This window comes from Myripristis murdjan, chromosome 18 (assembly GCF_902150065.1).
Source record: "Myripristis murdjan chromosome 18, fMyrMur1.1, whole genome shotgun sequence".
NCBI lineage: Eukaryota > Metazoa > Chordata > Actinopteri > Holocentriformes > Holocentridae > Myripristis > Myripristis murdjan.
Window position 1 is genome coordinate 26,013,343 of NC_043997.1, and position 18,931 is coordinate 26,032,273.

The 18,931-nt window shown below is 42.4% G+C and overlaps 2 protein-coding genes and 1 pseudogene across 2 annotated transcripts; all 3 read right to left on the reverse strand.

Annotated features, from left to right (window-relative positions):
• Window positions 1-1,274: 1,274 nt before the first annotated feature.
• On the reverse strand, window positions 1,275-4,634 carry LOC115376299 (uncharacterized). The gene is made up of 5 exons (XM_030075788.1): window positions 4,553-4,634; window positions 1,944-2,639; window positions 1,690-1,818; window positions 1,540-1,583; window positions 1,275-1,391 (listed from the first exon to the last, which is right to left on the reverse strand). Exons 1-5 carry the CDS (start codon window positions 4,632-4,634, stop codon window positions 1,275-1,277), a joined length of 1,068 nt encoding a protein of 355 aa, XP_029931648.1.
• Window positions 4,635-11,364: 6,730 nt separating this feature from the next.
• Window positions 11,365-14,543, reverse strand: LOC115376300 (uncharacterized). The gene is made up of 5 exons (XM_030075789.1): window positions 14,441-14,543; window positions 12,013-12,708; window positions 11,766-11,894; window positions 11,623-11,666; window positions 11,365-11,481 (listed from the first exon to the last, which is right to left on the reverse strand). The coding sequence occupies exons 1-5, from the start codon at window positions 14,541-14,543 to the stop codon at window positions 11,365-11,367; spliced, it is 1,089 nt and encodes a 362-aa protein (XP_029931649.1).
• A 2,746-nt stretch (window positions 14,544-17,289) lies between these two features.
• On the reverse strand, window positions 17,290-18,931 carry LOC115376301 (uncharacterized; annotated as a pseudogene).

The window sequence follows — 18,931 nt, forward strand, 5'->3', positions numbered from 1 at the left end:
TGTCATGTTCAAATGTTGCATGAAAAACTGTAGTTAAGGGCCAGGTTTATGCAAATCAACTTTAGTTTTATACTGATTGAGGGAATCGGTGCAGCCATGGTTTTTCATCATCATACAGTTATTAGCATCTTATTCTGCACATCTGTCTTCTACAAGGGTAGAGCATTAATTATACCTCATCAGTGCTTTCTAGCAGTCAGTAAGGAAGTTGTTACACATGAATTGGTCTCCGAGTGTGTTTTTGTCAGCATGGGGCTTACATAAGTGGAGAAATGCTTACAAAAATGGTCAATCTCCATCACTTAGATGTTCTGAATAACTTTAATTTGTATGAATGAAAACACTAAAGGTGTTGGTAAAGTAACAGCAATTTTGAGCTTTGTCCAAAACAAAGTACAAGAACCCCACTGGAGAAAGCAAAGGAGGCTTTTAACCACAAGATCACTTTACTGAAGTGTTATATTGCATGTTATGTTGCAATATGTTATATGTCTGTTATGTGTAAAGGATGGTAATTGTGGCACCAGAATATAGAAACAGTTGTTCTGGGAAGAATTTATTTTGGTGTGGAAATGTTTCCACTGCTACTAATTTTGTATTTAGGCTCATTTAGGCAAACATGTGGAGCTGTACAACCATGCAGATCATTGCTTTTGTATCATTGTGGTTCCTGCTTTGGCATTAAATATCGCTGTTGCTATCACTCATCAAAAGCAAGTCTTGGTAAAACAATGCACTTTGCTGTTTTTGTGAGTTTTGTTTGGCACAAGCGCAGTCACACAGATCTAGCAAATATCAAGTGAGCTCCTTGGTGGATGTTATGCTTGCTTATTTCACAGTGATAGGCTATCCTACATCCTACAACCAATTGTGGCTAAGTGATACAATCAGACATCCATTTCATAACATTTTGGAGGGGCAGTCCAGATACTTTGTGTGCCAGATTTTATGAATATGGACTCAAATTTGTGGGAGAAGAAGCACAAGTTGAGAGTGGATATGTCTTTAGCATCTTAAGTCCTTGTACTTATAGAATATGATGAAGTGGGGTTTTAAATGCTTTATAAAATAAATAATGGACCTCTTCTACTATTTTGCCTCATGATAAGTGACTTATTCATAGTAAATCAAAATTATAAATGGTATATTTATTACAACAACGTATTACAACTTTGACAGGAAAATTCAGGAAAATCCATTTTATACTTGCAAAGAGGCAGTACTAAAATCATCAGTCATGTTACAGAGAAGCAAAGCCTGATCAAAGTGCAGTTCTATTGCTTTATGCTGGAGTACACACAGACAGTGTCTGTGTTGTCCCGGTGTCTTCTTGCTCTGTGGACCTTGTTTTCACTTAAAGCAGCATAATGGAGGTTGTCTGCATCTTGGCCCTGGAAAGAAGAAATGAAACAGCAAATCACAATTACAACCTAAAGAAATACAACAGAAACCCACCGAAACACTTCAGTCTTGTGCTATAAAAATCTTTGTGCAGTCGTACAACAGTTAATCAAAACAGGTGAAAAAAAAAACCCTCACCTCTACATGTTGTGTAGAAGCAGTGGAACTTCTTGCTTGAGAGTCTGGTTGTGGGGAAAAAAAAAAAAAAAAAAAACGACAATGAAGGTCCTCTAGCGTAAGTGCCATGTAACAGAAAGCACACCATCAGATACAAAGAATACTAATCACCTGTGCAGTGGCTAGAGTTTCTCTTATGCATATTGTACACAGAGGAAGCCAGGAGAACAACCAGGGTGATGGTGAATGCCAATGCTGCGCTCAAGAAATACACCAAGACAGGAGGAGAAGCCACCTCATCTGCAGACATCCAGATATTAGAGCAATGTGCAATGATTTTTTCTCTGTGTTCATATTAAGTTTGGTGAGAATGGAAAAACAACCATTTATGAAATGAGACAACCTCTTCTGAAAACATGACTCACTCTCAATGTCTATCTTGGTCCCGGTTCCAAAGAGTATCTCCCCACATGAGAGCACAGCACAGAAGTAGGTCCCAGCATCAGACAGATTCAGGCTCTTCATTGGGAGGTTGTAGTCACAGGCCTGTGTGTGTGTCATGGGTTTCCTCTCACAGTGATCATCAGTGACTCCATGTGTGTAAATGGCTCTTGGTTGAGAGAGTCCTGAGCTCCTGAACCAGTAAACACTGTGTTCTCCATCACAGGTGCCAGTGTGCACTGTACAGTTCAGAGTCACAGAGTCTCCTGGCTGGATGATCTGAGACTCCGACTGATGGACGACAGCTTGGATGTTCAGACCTGAACCCTTTACACTGAGAGTAACTCCATCCCCAAATTCCAAATTATACAAATAGCTAGATACGCAGAAATAAGTAGCGGAGTCTGAATGTTGCAATTCTGAAATCTTCAGCTGATTCCCATTAGTTTCAGTTTCCAGTTTGAAACGTGAATCATTCTTGAATTCCTCATAAAAAATGGCGTTTTTATCATACTTATAAAAGCTACACATGAGCAGTGGTTTCTGTCCCAGTGTTTGCTTATACCATAAAAACTTAGCTACAACATCACCTTCATAAAAGCATGACAAAGTCACAGTGTCCCCAACGTTAGCTGATAGAAAACCACTGTCTTGGTGAAGAGACAAGGACAATTTCAGCGCTGCCAGATGAAGTAAAAAAAACAAAGACATCCACAATTAATTGTATGTCATGATGGGGATGACATTTTTATGTACATAATATGTTGTAGAATAAATATAAATAATATTTAAAGCAATCATATGAAAGATAAACAGATAAAGTCAATCTTAAAGAAAAGTCTAGAAAGACGCAACTTACCAATGCTCAATACAAATATGCACATCAGATGGAAAGTAACGCTCGGAGGTGCCATTGTGTTCAAGAGTCTGTGTTTAATGGAGAGTATCTGTGCACACTGCACTCTTTAGAGACAAGACTGTGTTTGATTGGTCCAGCACAACTGACAATGAATGCCCTATTTAGGCAATATTGAACACTGAGTAACAGCCCCCTACAGGGTCCATCCTTTAAAAGAGACACGTGGAAAGAGATACAGTATCTGAAGTGTAATATGACTCCTCATCCTGACATTAGCTTTAAAATCAGAACTAGAAATTACCTGCAAACACTGCTATAAGATACAGTCCAGTTTTGGTGGTGTGATCAACAGCAAGGCATCCCAGCATGTAAAAACATTATGCAGAACACAAACAGGAGTACTCACTAAGTGTGAGGTGTGGGGCTCCACACCCAGGAAGTTTTGTATTTGAACTCCTTTTTGTCTGCCTCTGCCTCTCTCTCTCAGTCTCTCTGCCTCTCTTCCTCAGTGACTGGTAATTTTTGCATTATGTTCACATTTTAGAAAGATTCAGACTTCCATTATTCATATAGTCATGTCATCCCTGAGTATTTTAATGTCACCGATGTACAAATCAAATGTGAGAGAGAATTCTTTTAATTGTGTAGGAACAACTTGTCTTGGAGAAAGCTGACAGAGAAGTTCCCCCATCAAACCAATTCCTCCCTTACAGCTGAGACCAATAAAATTTGCCCTTATCACCCTTATGGAGCCCAAACGGTCTCCAACATCTTCACTCCCCACGTAGAGCTGGACTGGCATTCGTCAGTTCCGGCTTGTGAGACATCTGTGAGTAAACATTCTCCACAGCTGTGGATTCCATCTAGCCATCAGTGTCGAGCTTCAGTAAGATTGCTAGCTGGGTCCAAAGACCTTCTAACCAGATGGACATACTGTACATAACTCTTCCCAAGCCTCAGCAGGAGGGTTCACACATTGGGCAAGGCCATTATGTGTCATCACCAAATTAAAAACCTTGCATTCTTTGGTTAACAAAAACAACCAAAGGCGTACATGACTGAGCTGCAAAGCAAGACACCTCCAGTCACACAGTTACACACACACACACACACACAGTCACAGGAAACCACTGGACGTTGCTCTCCTTGTTCCCATACACACGCAGTGAAGAAAATGACTGTTGATAACAGATGGACCATATCCCATGTTATATGTAACAAAACCAATGTAAATGCTCTGTGTAAAGACCAGCAAAGGTTATGTGGATGTTGTGATAGTTAGGAGAGCTATGCAGCCATCTAATCTGGGGCATTGTGTGGGATTGTTAAAATAGGTACTAAATGTGTCTAAATGAGGAGAAATTGAATGTAATGTATTGCTGAACATTAGACCATCTTAATTCTAGTTATTTAGGTTTGGCAATGTTTAATAAACACTGCATTCCACTTTAAGAGGAGACCGCCCATGTGGTACTTTTGGCCGTAAATTTTGACTCCAAGGAGACGGCCCCCAAATTACCAGATAACGGAAACACATCTCATTGGCCAAACAGTCCCATCCTGGAGGGTCCCCCAAAACTGGTTAAAACCACCATGCACTTGAGCAACATAGGGGCTTAGGATACTCAAAAATGGGTTTAGAGCAACGAAGGGCTTAGAATACTCAAAAATGGAAGTATAGCGCAACTCAAGTCAACTCAACTTAAAAACTCAAGAGAATCAAAATGTGCGAACAGAGATCTACGCCGTCGGGAACTCCGTCGCCAGACTCCACTCCTCGTCTCCTCCTGAGAGCTCCACTGCTACAGTCCGGCATTCTTCTGCCAATCAACCTTCACCAATGCTCTGCGACTCCGCAAGAAATTATCCCCAGGCATAAGCAAGTATCTCTCCAGCACACTTTGCTTAGTTCCTGGTGTTCATTTAATTCATGGTATTAGTCTATAATTGGCTCACGTTCTTTCAAGACAGACCTAAATTAACGTTCAGAGCTACACAGCGCGGAGTTTTCAGGTACATGATGGTTGATTAGTCCATGGTATAACTTAAGCGTATCAGGTCATAATCTTTCCATCTGTGTATTTGTTCCTGTCACAGTTTGTTTATTTGTGTTTACCATTTCATTCCATCTATGCATCACCTTGTTCATCTAATTGTATATAGTTTGTCTATTATTCTATATACCTTGTAGTCTGTAAATAGTAGTTGTAGCTGTAATAAAATGTGTTTAATTCACGTTTGAATATTTTATGAATAGAAGTCTCGATCCCTAATCAAGAAAAGATCTGCCTGCCTTTCAATTTATTACAGTGTACTTGTATGCTTAAGCTATAAGTACTAGGGTAATATTACTGCTCTCTTGCCTGATCACCAAGAGACGTAGTTTTGATCGATAATTATTCCACCTATCCTAAGGTAGAACTGCCTTGGGGAACTAATAGTTACTCTCATAGTGGTTAATAATAGTTTCAATAATTTCCCCTATCATTTATGACAGCCTATCATAAGTGAGTAATCCTACATTTTTGGTGGAGAATGCAAGCATGATTAAATTGCATCAGAATCCTACAATTACTTGACTCACTTTAATTGCACTCTCCCTGTGGAATGCATTGGCAGAAATGTCTGGATCTAAAACATCTACAGAAAGTTTGTGTGTTGTGTAAAGAAATGTTCAACTTCTGTAATAATAGAAATGGAAAAGGAAGTGGAAATTGCTAGTTTCAGGCTGCACCGGAAAAATTTGAAACTTGGCCGTTGCCCCCAGAGGCTAAATTGTCAAACAACAGCCAGTGGTTTCTGAGATAAGGTCAGGACACATTACATTAAGATTAATTAGCAAACTGGCAAACCATACTTTTAAAAGTAAACCCAAAATACATTACCTAGTGGAGATGGTATGTTGATATATCAGATATATCTGAAATGAACATGCTAATTTTGGGCTACATATTCATAATGAATAAGTATTTAACCAATTAATCGCCCAGCCGCAAATAGCCGCCTGGTTCTTATAAACGCCTGGGGTCTGCACTGATTTTGTGTATTATACGCCCACCCGAATAACTGCCGGGGCAATTATTTGCATTATATTGAGTTAAACCCAAAATAAGGCTATTCACCTTATTTTTGCAGAAGTAAACAGTTAGCCGCACAATAACTGTCTGGCACTTCCGCTTTCTTAACCACAGCTTTTCCTTTTTAAAAGGTCTGTAAGGTAAATTGTTTGTACCTGACAATTTTCGGCTACCTTGCCTCTGCAGCCTTCATCAGAGGTGTCACGTGATGTTGGTGTGACGTCTTCTGTGATGTGTTATATGGGTTTTGCCATCTCACCTGAAGTGATGGGATGGCGGTGTCCAGGGGCGGGGCGCCCTCTGCCGTCTGGTGGTCTGTTGAACGGCCGGGGGTGGCCCTGCAGGACTGTGTCCCAGGTGTGGGAAAGTTGGTAGGCTCCTTCATCCCAGTTGACAGACTTTGGGGCCCGCTTCCTGATTTCAACCGCCTCCTTTATCCACCAATGGAACCTGTTGCTTTCCGTTCTGATGACCTTGGCTGCATCCTAGTTCATTAGATGGTTTTCCCTCTTGCAGTGATCTGAAGCGGATAGCGGATTTCAGATTTTCCTGCGTTGCTTTCAGTCTTGTTGCACGGGTGACCGTTCCAGCTGTTTCCTTTTCACATTCTTTTTGATGTTCATTTTTACGTGTGCCAAACTGTCGGCCTGTCTCTCCTATGTATGATTTATTGCATGTTAGGCAGGGGATCTCATATATCACATCACACTTTTTCTCAGGGGGGATCTGGTCCTTCGGGTGTACTAGAATTTGGCGAAGCTTGATGTACGGCTTCACTGGTGTGCTGATGTGGTATTTTTTCATCACTCGCTGTACACGCTCTGTGATCCCTCTGACGTATGGGAGGGTGACCATGCCCAGGCTCTCAGGCCTAGAACCTTTCTTCTTTTTATCCTCCTTGGTGTTCCTTTGGACCTCTCTCTTGCCTTTGTTTATGGCCCAGACCACTCTTTCTTCCAAACCTGCAATCCGGACAACTGCCACTCAACCTGCCACTCAGCCTATTAGGCTGGGCTTCATCCATCTTCAGCCAGCCAATTCTGAACTGGTTCCATTCCATAACCCATTTCTGGGAACCCATCCAGCCCTGGGAGGTCCACAAAGCTGGCATGCTAGCCAACAGCGTGCTAGCTTCCAGAGTGTTAGCTGCCACCATGTTAACCTCCAGCCCTCTAGCTGCCTGCATACTAGCCACCTGCATGCTAGCCTCTATCCAGCTTCCCACAAGCATGCTAGCCAGCAGCATAGCTTCCAGCCCCCGAGTCCTGAGCTTCAGCAGCAGACCCAAGTCCCCTGTGCTTTGGCCCCAGTGGCCCCAGTCTCCTGTGCTACAGCAGCTCCTCGTGCCAATGGTGCTGCCCTCACCCCAGTTCCCAGTGCCCGAACCCCTGTCCCAGGTCCTCATGCTCGTGCTGCTGCCCCAGTTCCCAGTGCTCAAACCTCAGTCCCGGCCCCACTTCCCAGTGCCCAAGCCCTGGTCCTGACCCCAGTTCCCAGTGCCCAAGCCCCAGTCGCAGCCCCACTTCCTAGTACCCAAACTCCTGTCCCAGCTGCTCATGCCCATGCTGCTGCCCCGGCCCTAGTTCCCAATGCCCAAACCCCTGTTGCAGCCCCATTTACCAGTGCCCAAACCCCAGTCCCAGCTCCTCGTGCCTGTGCTGCTGCCCCAGTCCCAGTCCCAGTCATTGTTTTGGCCTCCTCCCTTAGTTTTACGGCAGCCATCCATCCCCGTACCCCAGAGACATCAGGGGCCATCCTTTGAGGGGTGGGGGTACTGTCATGATTCTGAGTTTCCAATGTTTTGGACTGTACTTTTGTTTGTCTGTGATTTCCTTATTTTTTGGTGTAGTTCCTTTGCCCAGCTGTGTCACTCCCATTAGTGGTTTCACCTGTGTCTGACTACTCAGCCTTGTTTGCCCCTCCCAGTTCCTCACCTGCCCTGCCCTGCCCTCCATCCTAATGTGTAACATTAACTGGCTCTGTACAAGCAGATGACATCACAGCTTTCCAGTTCTGGCATCTATACTGCTGAACTTGGTCTACTTTAGCCACCAGATTTTATGATTTTACTGATCAATTTTAGGACTGGCAGCATGATATATTACAGACCTACCCATGTCACCTCCTGTGAGGCAGTGTGCAGCCACATATTTTGCATTCTTGTGTGTTTCTAAAGTTTTGACTTTGACCTTTGAGTTAGCCGAACCATTGCTATGTCTCAGACTTTCTGACTTTGTAACCCTATTTTTGTCACATGTTTTTTTCTTTGTTATTTATTATTTATGTTGTGGAGCATCATGACTGTTGTCATTGGATGACTTGCACTTTTCATTGGACCTCACCAGGAGTTCCTTGCATGTTCAACAGGTTGATTATATCCTGTGTCACTAAAATGAGGTTTTTAGATGCTAATGGACTTCAGTAGCACGAGGACCATGTCTGTGAAAGTGCAAACACCTCTGCATCCTGCAACAAACCAATTTGAGGTCATTCGTTATGACCTCAAATGGGAGACAAACACCTCCTATCATCAAAAAGGCATACTCTGGCTCTGTCCGATCCAGGTTCTACAGAGCCACTGTGGAAAGCTTCCTGTTGTCATCCATCACTGTGTGGTTTGCCTCAACATCTGCCCTTGCTAAAGGCAGACTGCAGCGTGTCATATGCACAGCAGAAAGGCTGACAAGACAATGGCAGCTGTCAATCACTGAGCTGTATGAAGCCAGGATCAGGAAGAGGGCAGGGGAAATTGCTGCTGATCCCTCTCACCCTGGGATACCACCTCTTCAGCAAGGCTTCCCCTCAGGAAGGTGGTACCAGTGCCATCAAGACTTGGACCACTCACCATCATAATAGCTTTTTTCCAAAGGCTATTTCAGTCCTCAATAAGCCACTGAATGTACTGGCTCCCAGTATGCAGGAGTTTTTAATTATATGTTGGACTTTTTATCCTCTGCTTAACTTTAGTTCTTAATTTTATCTGCAGCTAATGCGCATTGATTGTCTGTCCATCTGTTTGTTTATTCTTTTAGTCTTTAGTGCTGACTGCCAAGTCAAATTCCTGTGTGTCTATTTGATGCATTTGGCGAATAGAGTGTTTCTGTTTCTGATTCTAATTTTGCCTGGTTTTGTGTACAATGTTGCAACTAGTAGTAAAAAAGACTGAGAAGTATTGAGTCTGTCTATCTTGTGCTGATAGGTGGATGTTGTGTGCTGTTCACTGTAACCTGGCCTCTCACTTGAGGCTCTAGTTTCCCGGTGCAGCGGAGGGTGGCGCAGTGAGGTGAACCCCGCGCAGAGCTTGTTTGAACTAGCGCAACCTAAGGGGCGCACAGTTTGGTAGTTTGGCAGACCGAGGTGCACTGAGATGGGAGTGGCGGCGCAGCAGGGGAGGTGTCAACAGATTCAGGGTTAGGGTTGGCGCAGTGAGTTTCGTGCCAAAAGGCTTCGCCGAGGTGTGCTCAAAGCTCGCCATCTGAAACCACGTCTACTTTCAGCACAAGGCGGCGCGGAGCCGGTGTAGTGGAACTTGGCTGACCGGCGCGCAGTGTGTACACGTCACCAAAACCTCACAATCAGCACAAACAGTGCCAATCTCCTTTGATCTGACATCAGTTGTGATGGGACAGTCGATATGGAGATAAATTTATGTGGTATGGTGTTTTTTGTCGGTATTTATTGCATTGTTAATGTGCCTGACATTCCGGAAACCTGCCTGTGAGGTTTTGGTGACGTGTGTGCGCCGGTCAGCCAAACTTCCACTACGCCGGCTCCGCTCCGCCTGCGGCAGTAGACCCCCATGTCAATTGTGTAAATGTTCATTACGCCTTCACGCAGCGCATTTTAAAGGTGATGGCAGGGGCTCATTTCATTGGTTTAAAGTGAATTGGCTGTGTCAAACCCACTCCATGCCTTCTCTTCTCCCTTGCGTTGGTAGGAGTACTTGCACCACTGCGCACGACATGCCAAACTTGCAAAATCCACCTGGAAACACCCAGTTGGCGCTGCGTCCCACCTCACCCGATCTGCGAGAGCCCCATGTCTCACAATCATCTCATGAAATGATCACAAATTCCAAAACACAGGTTATGTGTTGTGGGAAACAAAATCTGATGTTTGTAGGATTGTGTGACAATACCACAAACTGGATCTGTCATGTTCAAATGTTGCATGAAAAACATAGTTAAGGCCAGGTTTATGCAAATCAAATTTAACGATATATGGACTGAGGGAATCAGTGCACCTTTCACAGCACAGGATACCACAGCAAAGTCCTGACACATCAGTTTGCTTGGTTTATTTCAAGCCAAGGTTTTACTCATCACACAGTACACTTTATATTAAGGAACACATTTTAACCAATTAATTTTAATAATTATTTGCTTAGTTATCAGCATCGTATTCTGCACTTCTGTCTTGTGCAAGGGTAGAGCATTAATTATACCTCATCAGTGCGTTCTAGCAGTTAATAAGGAAGTTGTTACACATGAATTGGTCTCCTAGTGTGCTTTTCTCAACATGGGACTCATAAGTGGAGAAATACTTACAAAAGTACGCAGTCTCCATCACTTAGACATTCTGAATAACTTTAATTTGTATGAATGAAAACACAACACTAAAGTAATAGCCATTTTGAGCTTTGTCTAAAACAGAGCACAAGAACCCCACTGGAGAAAGCAAAGGAGGCTTTTAACCACAAGATCACTTTACTGAAGTGTGATATTGCATGTTATGTTGCATTTATTCCGGTGTAGAAATGTTTCCACTGCTACAAACTTTGTATTTAGGCTCATTTAAACAAACATGTGGAGTGGTGAAATCATGCAAATCATTGCTTTTTTATCATTGTGGTTCCTGCTTTGGCATTAAATATCGCTGTTGCTAACACTCATCAAAAGCAGGACTTGGTGAAACAATGCACTTTGAAGTTTTTGTGGCTTTTGTTTGGCAGAAGCACAGTCACACAGATCTAGCAAATATCAAGTGAGCTCATTGGTGGATGTTATGCTTGCTTATGTCACAGTGATAGGCCATGAGCAAATTAATCATGAAAATCTTTACAACCAGTTGTGGCCAAGTGATACAATCAGACATCCATTTCGTAACATTTTGGAGGGGCAGTCCAGATACTTTGTGTGCCAGATTTTATGAATATGGGCTCAAATGTGGGGGAGAAGAAGCACAAGTTCAGAGTGGAAATTTCTTTAGGATCTTAAGTCCTTGTACTTGTAGAATATAATGAAGTGGGGTTTTAAGTGCTTTATATAATAAATAATGGACCTCTTCTACTATTTTGCATTATGATAAGTGACTTATTTATAGTAAATCATAATTAAAAATGGTATATTTGTAACAAGTGAAATAACTTTGACAGGAAAATTCAGGAAAATCCATTTTACATTTACAAGGAAGCACTGCTAAAATCACCAGTCATGTTACAGAGAAGCAAAGCCTGATCAAAGTGCAGTTCTATTGCTTTATGCTGGAGTACACACAGACAGTGTCTGTGTTGTCCCTCTGTCTTCTTGCTCTGTGGGCCTTGTTTACACTTAAAGCAGCATAATGGAGGTTGTCTGCATCTTGGCCCTGGCAAGAAGAAATAAAACAGCAAATCACAATTACAACCTAAAGAAATACAACAGAAACCCACCGAAACGCTTCAGTGCTGTGCTATAAGAAATCTTTGTGCTGTAGTACAACAGTTTATCAAAACAGAAAAAAACTCACCTCTACATGTTGAGTAGAAGCAGAGAAACTTCTTGCTTGAGAGTCTGGTTGTGGAAAAAAAATAAAACAGACAATGAAGGTCCTCTTGCTCAAGTGCCATGTACACTGAAAACACACCATCAGATACAAAGAATCCTAATCACCTGTGCAGTGGCTACAGTTTCTCTTGTGCATCTTGTACACAGAGGAAGCCAGGATAACAACCAGGGTGATGGTGAATGCCAATGCTGCGCTCAAGAAATACACCAAGACAGGAGGAGAAGCCACCCCATCTGCAGACATCCACACATTAGAGCAACTTTTTTTTTTCTGTGATCATATTAAATTTGGTGAAAATGGAATAACAACTATTTATGAAATGAGACAACCTCTGATGAAAACGTGACTCACTCTCAATGTCTATCTTGGTCCCATTTCCAAACAGTATCTCCCCACATGAGAGCACAGCACAGTAGTAGGTCCCAGCATCAGACAGATCCAGGCTCTTCATTGGGAGGTTGTAGTCACAGGTCTGTGTGTGTGTCGTGGGTTTCCTCTCACACTTATCATCAGTGACTCCATGCGTGTAAATGGCTCTTGGTTGAGAGTGTCCTGAGCTCCTGAACCAGTAAACACTGTGTTCTCCATCACAGGTGCCAGTGTGCACTGTACAGTTCAGAGTCACAGAGTCTCCTGGCTGGATGGTCTGAGACTCCGACTGATGGACGACAGCTTGGATGTTCAGACCTGAACCCTTTACACTGAGAGTAACTCCATCCCCAAATTCCAAATTATACAGATAGCTAGATACGCAGAAATAAGTAGCAGAGTCTGAATGTTGCAATTCAAAAATCTTCAGTTGATTTCCATCAGTTTCAGTTTCCAGTTTGAAACGTGTATCATTCTTGAATTCATCATGGAAAATTGCATTTTTCTCGTAGTTATAGAAGCTACACATGAGCAGTGGTTTCTGTCCCAGTGTTTGCTTATACCATAAAAACTTAGCTACATCATCACCTTCATGAGAGCATTTCAAAGTCACGTTGTCCCCGACGTTAGCTGATAGAAAACCACTGTCTTGACGAAGAGACAAGGACAATTTCAGCGCTGCCAGATGAAGTAAAAAAAACAAAGACATCCACAATTAATTGTATGTCATGATGGGGATGATATTGGGGTTATTATCCTTGTAATATGTTGCAGAATAAATATAAAGAATATTTAAAGCAGTCATTATCGATGAAACATGCAAAGTCAAACTTAAAAAAACAGTCTAAAAAGATGCAACTTACTCCTGCTCAATAGAAATATGCACATCAGATGGAAAGTTACGCTCGGAGGTGCCATTGTGTTCAAGAGTCTGTGTTGAATGAGGAGGATTTGGGCACACTGCACTCTTTGGAGACAAGACTGTGTTTGATTGGTCCAGCACAACTGACAAATGAATGCCCTATTTAGGCAATATTGAACACTGAGTAACAGCCCCCTACAGGGTCCATCCTTTAAAAGAGACACGTGGAAAGAGATACAGTATATGAAGCGGAATATAACTCCTCATCCTGACATTAGCTTTAATATCAGAACTAGAAATTACCTGCAAACACTGCTATAAGATACAGTCCAGTTTTGGTGGTGTGATCAACAGCAAGGCATCCCAACATGTAAAAACATTATGCAGAACACAAACAGAAGTACTCACTAAGTGTGAGGTGTAGGGCTCCTCACCCAGGAAGTTTTGTATATCAACTCCTACCTGTTTGTCTGCCTCTGCCTCTCTGTCTCAGTCTCTCTGCCTCTCTTCCTCATTGACTGGTACTTTTTGCATGGAGTTCACCTTTTAGAAAGTTTAATACTTCCATTATTCATATAGTCATGTTATTCCTGAGTATTTTAATGTCACCAATGCACAAATCAAATGAGAAAGAAAGAATTCTGTTGATTGCTTGACTCACTTCAATTGCACTCTCCACATGTAACACAATGGCAGAAATGTCTGAACCTCAAACATCTACAAAAAGCACTGATGTTTGTGTAATGTGTGAGGAAATGTTCAACTTGTGCAAAAAAAGAAATGGAAAAGAAAGCAGAAATGGCTTTTGTCTTCTTTTGGGCTGCACCTGAAAACATGAATCTTTGCCATTTCCTCCAGAGCCTAAATTGTCAAACAACAGCCAGTGGTTTCTGAGATATGGTCAAGACACATTACATTAAGATTAGTTAACAAACTAGCAAACCACACTTTTAAAAGAAAACCCAAAAAACATTACCAAGTGGAGATGGTATGTTGATATATCAGATATATCTGAAATGAATATGCCAATTCTGGGCTACATATTTGTAATGAACATGCTAATTTAAGCTACGTATCTGAGGTACTGTTCCTGATGTGCAACATCTTTAGAATGAAAATGTTAATTAGGCTACTTATCCAAAATTTAGTAACATATCCAAAATGATTATGCTATTTCAGTGACATATCCAAAATTAGGCAACGTATCTGAAACACAATTGTTGGTATGTCAGACATGTCCGAAATGCAACGTGCAACAAAAGCAAAGCCTGCCAAGTCTGCTCCAAATGCAGAAGCTGGGATTTGAACTGTCATGATTCTGAGTCTTTGGTGTTTTGGACTGTCTTTGCTGCATGTCATGGTTGTGGTTTCCTGTGGTCCTACAGCTTCCTAGTTATTGTTAAATATTTTTGTTTCCTTTTGAGCTTACTTGCCTGCTTGCTCCTGCATTTGGGTCCTACCAATCTCCTCACATGTAACAGAATGATCAGACCAAACATGGACCCAGCAGAGCAACGCCTTTTTGAAGAAAAGGTTTTAGAGTTTGACTGTGGATAACCTCATGGCAGCTCAGTCCCATCAGCAGGCTCAGCTCCTGATGAAGATCTTTGCCCAGTAGCTGTGCTTCAAGGAGAGGCTGTAGATGAGTCATTTTGTCCCCCACTTGGATTTTGTCTGTGAAAGATTGAACAGTTACCTGCAGAACAACTCATTGGAACACTCAGATTTAATCCAAACCTGCACCCATCTCCTGTGCTAAGGCAGCAGCAGCCCCAGTGGCCCCAGTCTCCTATGCTTTGGCCCCAGTGGCCCTAGTCCCTTGTGCTGCAGCAGCTCCTCATGCCAATGGTGCTGCCCCCACCCCAGTTCCCAGTGCCCAAACCGCTGTTCCAGGTCCTCGTGCCTGTGCTGCTTCCCCAGCCCCAGTTCCAAGTGCCCAAGACCCAGTCCCGGCCCCAGTTCCCAGTGCCCAAACCCTTGTTCCAGCTGCTCACGCATATACTGCTGCCCCGGCCCCAGTTTCCAGTGCCAAAACCCTAGTCCCAGCTCTTGGTGCCTGTGCTGCTGCCTCAGTCTCAGTCCCCCAAGCCCAAGCAGCGACCACGGTCCACGCCCTCAGGACCAGTGCACCACTCATCTTGACCTCCCAAGGCTGCCCCATCCTTGGTCATCTGCCCTCCGGCTGTCCACCAGACTTCAACCCTGAGCGCTTTGTTTTGTTCTCCTGCCTCCATCTTATGATTGCCATCCATCCCTGTGCCCAAGATACTGTGTTTGGGATGTCAGGGGCCATCCATTGAGGTGTGGGAGTACTGTCATAATTCTGAGTTTCCAGTGTTTTGGACTTTTGGTTTGGACTGTACTTTTGTTTGTCTGTGTTTTCCTTGTGTTTTGGTGTAGTTTCTTTGCCCTGCTGTGTCACTCCCATTAGTGGTTTCACCTGTGTCTGACTACCCATTCTTGTTTGCCCCTCCCAGTTCCACACCTGCCCTGAGTCTGTGGGATTATCTCTGGTTGTCTTGATCCTTCCTAGTGTTTCCTTCAGCCTCTCCTCTGTGTTCTCCTGTCTTGTGCTCAAGCCCCTAACCCAGGTGTGTCATGTTATCTGATTGGTTCCTTGTGTATTTCTTTAAGTCCTGTCTTCAGTTCACTTCCTGGTCAGATCATTGTCTTTGCTGCGTGTCATGCTTGTGGTTTCCTGTGCTCCTAGCGATCCCTGTGTATCCTAGTTGTTAATATTAAATATGTTTGTTGCCTTTTGAGCTTACTTCCCTTCTTGTTCCTGCATTTGGGTCCTACCAACCTCCTCACATGTAACATCAACTGGTTCTGTACAAGCAGATGACATCGCAGATTTCCAGTTCTGGCATCTATACTAGTCAACTTGGTTTCCTTTAGCCACCACATTTTATGAATTTAATCATCAATTTTAGGACTGGCAGCATGATATATTTCAGACCAACCCTTGTCACCCCCTGAGAGGCAGTGTTAAGCCACAGATTTTGTGTTCTTGTGTGTTTCTAAAATTTTGACTTTGGCCTTTGAGTTAGCAGAACCACTGTTATGTCTCAGACTTTTTAACTTTTTAATGCAGGTTTTTTTTTTTTTTTTTTTTTTTACTTGTTCTTACTTCTCGATCGATGGAATCAGGTCACCTTTCACAGCACAAGATACCACAACAACGTCCTGACACATCAGTTCTCACTGTTTACTTCCAGACAAGGTTTTTTGTTATCACACCGTACACTTCATATTAAGGAACACATTTTAACCATTAATTATTTGCTTAGTTATCAGCATCTTATTCTGCACTTCCATCTTCTGCAAGGGTAGAGCATTAATTATACTTCATCAGTGCTTTCTAGCAGTCAGTAAGGAAGTTGTTACACATGAATTGGTCTCCTAGTGTGCTTTTCTTTGCATGGGGCTTATAGAAGTGGATAAATACTTACAAAAATTGTCAATCTCCATCATTTAGATGTTCTGAATAACTTTAATTTGTATGAAGAAAACACAACACTAAAGGTGTTGGTGAAGTAATAGCCATTGTGAGTTTGTTCAAAACAAAGAACAAGAACCCCTCTGGAGAAAGCAAAGGAGGCTTTTTAACCACAAGATCACTTTACTGAAATGTTATATTGCATGTTATGTTGCACTCCTGCAAAGCTGATCAAGCGTCTCTGTTATATGTTCACTGTAAAGGATGGCACCAGAATAACTTAGTTGTTCTAGGATGAATTTATTCCAGTGTGGAAATGTTTCCACTGCTACAATTTAGTATTTAGGCTCATTTAAGCAAACATGTGGAGTTGTACAACCATGCAGATCATTGCTTTTGTGTCATTGTGGTTCCTGCTTTGGCATTAAAGATCACTGTTGCTTTCACTCATCAAAAGCAGGTCTTGGTGAAACAATGCACTTTGCTGTTTTTGTGGTTTTCGTTTGGCAGAAGCACAGTCACACAGATCTAGCAAATATCAAGTAAGCCCCTTCGTGGATGTTATGCTTGCTTATGTCACAGTGATAGGCCATGAGCAAATGACTCATGAAAATCTTTACAACCAAATGTGACCAAGTGATGCAAACAGGGCTGGGGTGGGGGGTGGGGTAAGTCCAGATATGTTGGGTGCCACATTTTATGAATATGGGCTCTAAGGCTCAAATTTGAAGCAAGCAAAACAGGGGGATTTGGAAAGACTTCAAAGTGGACATGTCTTCAGCGTCTTCAGTCTTTGTACTTGTAGAACTGGTGTGGGGTTGTAAGTGGTTTATAATGTCTAATAATGGACCACTTTTACTATTTTGCATTATGATAAATAACTTTCACAAAAATTCTCTCCTGAAAATTCAGGAAAATCCATTTTACACTTATAAAGAGGCACCGCTAAAAAGATCAGTCATGTTACAGAGAAGCAAAGCCTGATCAAAGTGCAGTTCTATTGCTTTATGCTGGAGTACACACAGACAGTGTCAGTGTTGTCTCTCTGTCTTCTTGGTCTGTGGACCTTGTTTACACTTAAAGCAGCGTAATGGAGGTTGTCTGCATCTTGGCCCTGGCAAGAAGAAATAAAACAGCAAATCACAATTACAAGCTAAAGAAATACAACAGAAACCCACCAAACACTTCAGTGATGTGCTATAAAAATCTTTGTGCAGTCGTACAACACTTAATCAAAAAAAAAAAAAAAAAAAAAAAAAAACTCACCTCTACATGTTGAGTAGAAACAGTGGAACTTCTTGCTTGAGAGTCTGGTTGTGGGAAAAAAAAACAGACAATGAAGGTCCTCTTGCTCAAGTGCCATGTACACTGAAAACACACCATCAAATACAAAGAATACTAATCACCTGTGCAGTGGCTACAGTTTCTCTTGTGCATCTTGTACACAGAGGAAGCCAGCAGAACAACCAGGGTGATGGTGAATGCCAATGCTGCGCTCAAGAAATACACCAAGACAGGAGGAGAAGCCACCTCATCTGCAGACATCCACACATTAGAACAACTTGCAAACATTTTTTTCTCTGTCTTCATATTACGTTTGCTGAGAGTGGAATAACAACTAGCTATTCATGAAATGAGACAACCTCTGCTGAAAACGTGACTCACTCTCAATGTCTATCTTGGTCCCGGTTCCAAACAGTATCTCCCCACATGAGAGCACAGCACAGTAGTAGGTCCCAGCATCAGACAGATCCAGGCTCTTCATTGGAAGATTGTAGAAACAGGTCTGTGTGTGTGTCGTGGGTTTCTTCTCACACTGATCATCAGTGACTCCATGCGTGTAAATGGCTCTTGGTTGAGAGTGTCCTGAGCTCCTGAACCAGTAAACACTGTGTTCTCCAACACTAGCGCCAGTGTGCACTGTACAGTTCAGAGTCACAGAGTCTCCTGGCTGGATGGTCTGAGACTGCGACTGATGGACGACAGCTTGGATGTTCAGACCTGAACCTTTACACTGAGAGTAACTCCATCCCCAAATTCAAAGTTATAGGAATAGCTACCTACGCAGAAATAAGAAGCGGAGTCTGAATGTTGCAGTTCTGAAATCTTCAACCGATTACCATTAGTTTCAAATTCGATCTTGAAACGTGTATCATTCTTGAATTCGTCATGAAAAATGGCATTTTTTTCATACTTATTGAAGCTAGACATGAGCAGTGGTTTCTGTCCCAGTGTTTGCTTATACCAGAAAAACTTAGTTGCAACATCACCTTCATAAAAGCATGACAAAGTCACGTTGTCCCCGACGTTAGCTGATAGAAAACCACTTTCTTGATGAAGAGACAAGGACAATTTCAGCGCTGCCAGATGGGCTGAAGTAAAAAGACCAAAGACATCCACAATTAATTGTGTGCCATGATGGGGATGATATTATGATGTACATACTATGTTACAGAATAAATATAAAGAATATTTAAAGCAATCATATGAAGATTATACAGACAAAGTGAAGCTTAAAGAAACAGTCTAAAAAGACGCAACTTACCAATGCTCAATAGAAATATGCACATCAGATGGAAAGTTACGCTCGGAGGTGCCAT

Excerpts from the sequence above, each read along its gene's own strand:
- LOC115376299 (XM_030075788.1), bottom strand. The coding sequence starts at position 4,634 with ATGCCGGACTGTAGCAGTGGAGCTCTCAGGAGGAGACGAGGAGTGGAG. Across the intron at positions 2,640-4,552 it reads TCCCGACGGCGTAGATCTCT|CGCTGAAATTGTCCTTGTCT; the intron begins GTTCGCACATTT and ends TTCATCTGGCAG. Across the intron at positions 1,392-1,539 it reads CTTCTACACAACATGTAGAG|GGCCAAGATGCAGACAACCT; the intron begins GTGAGGGTTTTT and ends TCTTCTTTCCAG.
- LOC115376300 (XM_030075789.1), bottom strand. The coding sequence starts at position 14,543 with ATGACTCATCTACAGCCTCTCCTTGAAGCACAGCTACTGGGCAAAGAT. Across the intron at positions 11,895-12,012 it reads GACCAAGATAGACATTGAGA|ATGGGGTGGCTTCTCCTCCT; the intron begins GTGAGTCACGTT and ends GGATGTCTGCAG. Across the intron at positions 11,482-11,622 it reads CTTCTACTCAACATGTAGAG|GGCCAAGATGCAGACAACCT; the intron begins GTGAGTTTTTTT and ends TCTTCTTGCCAG.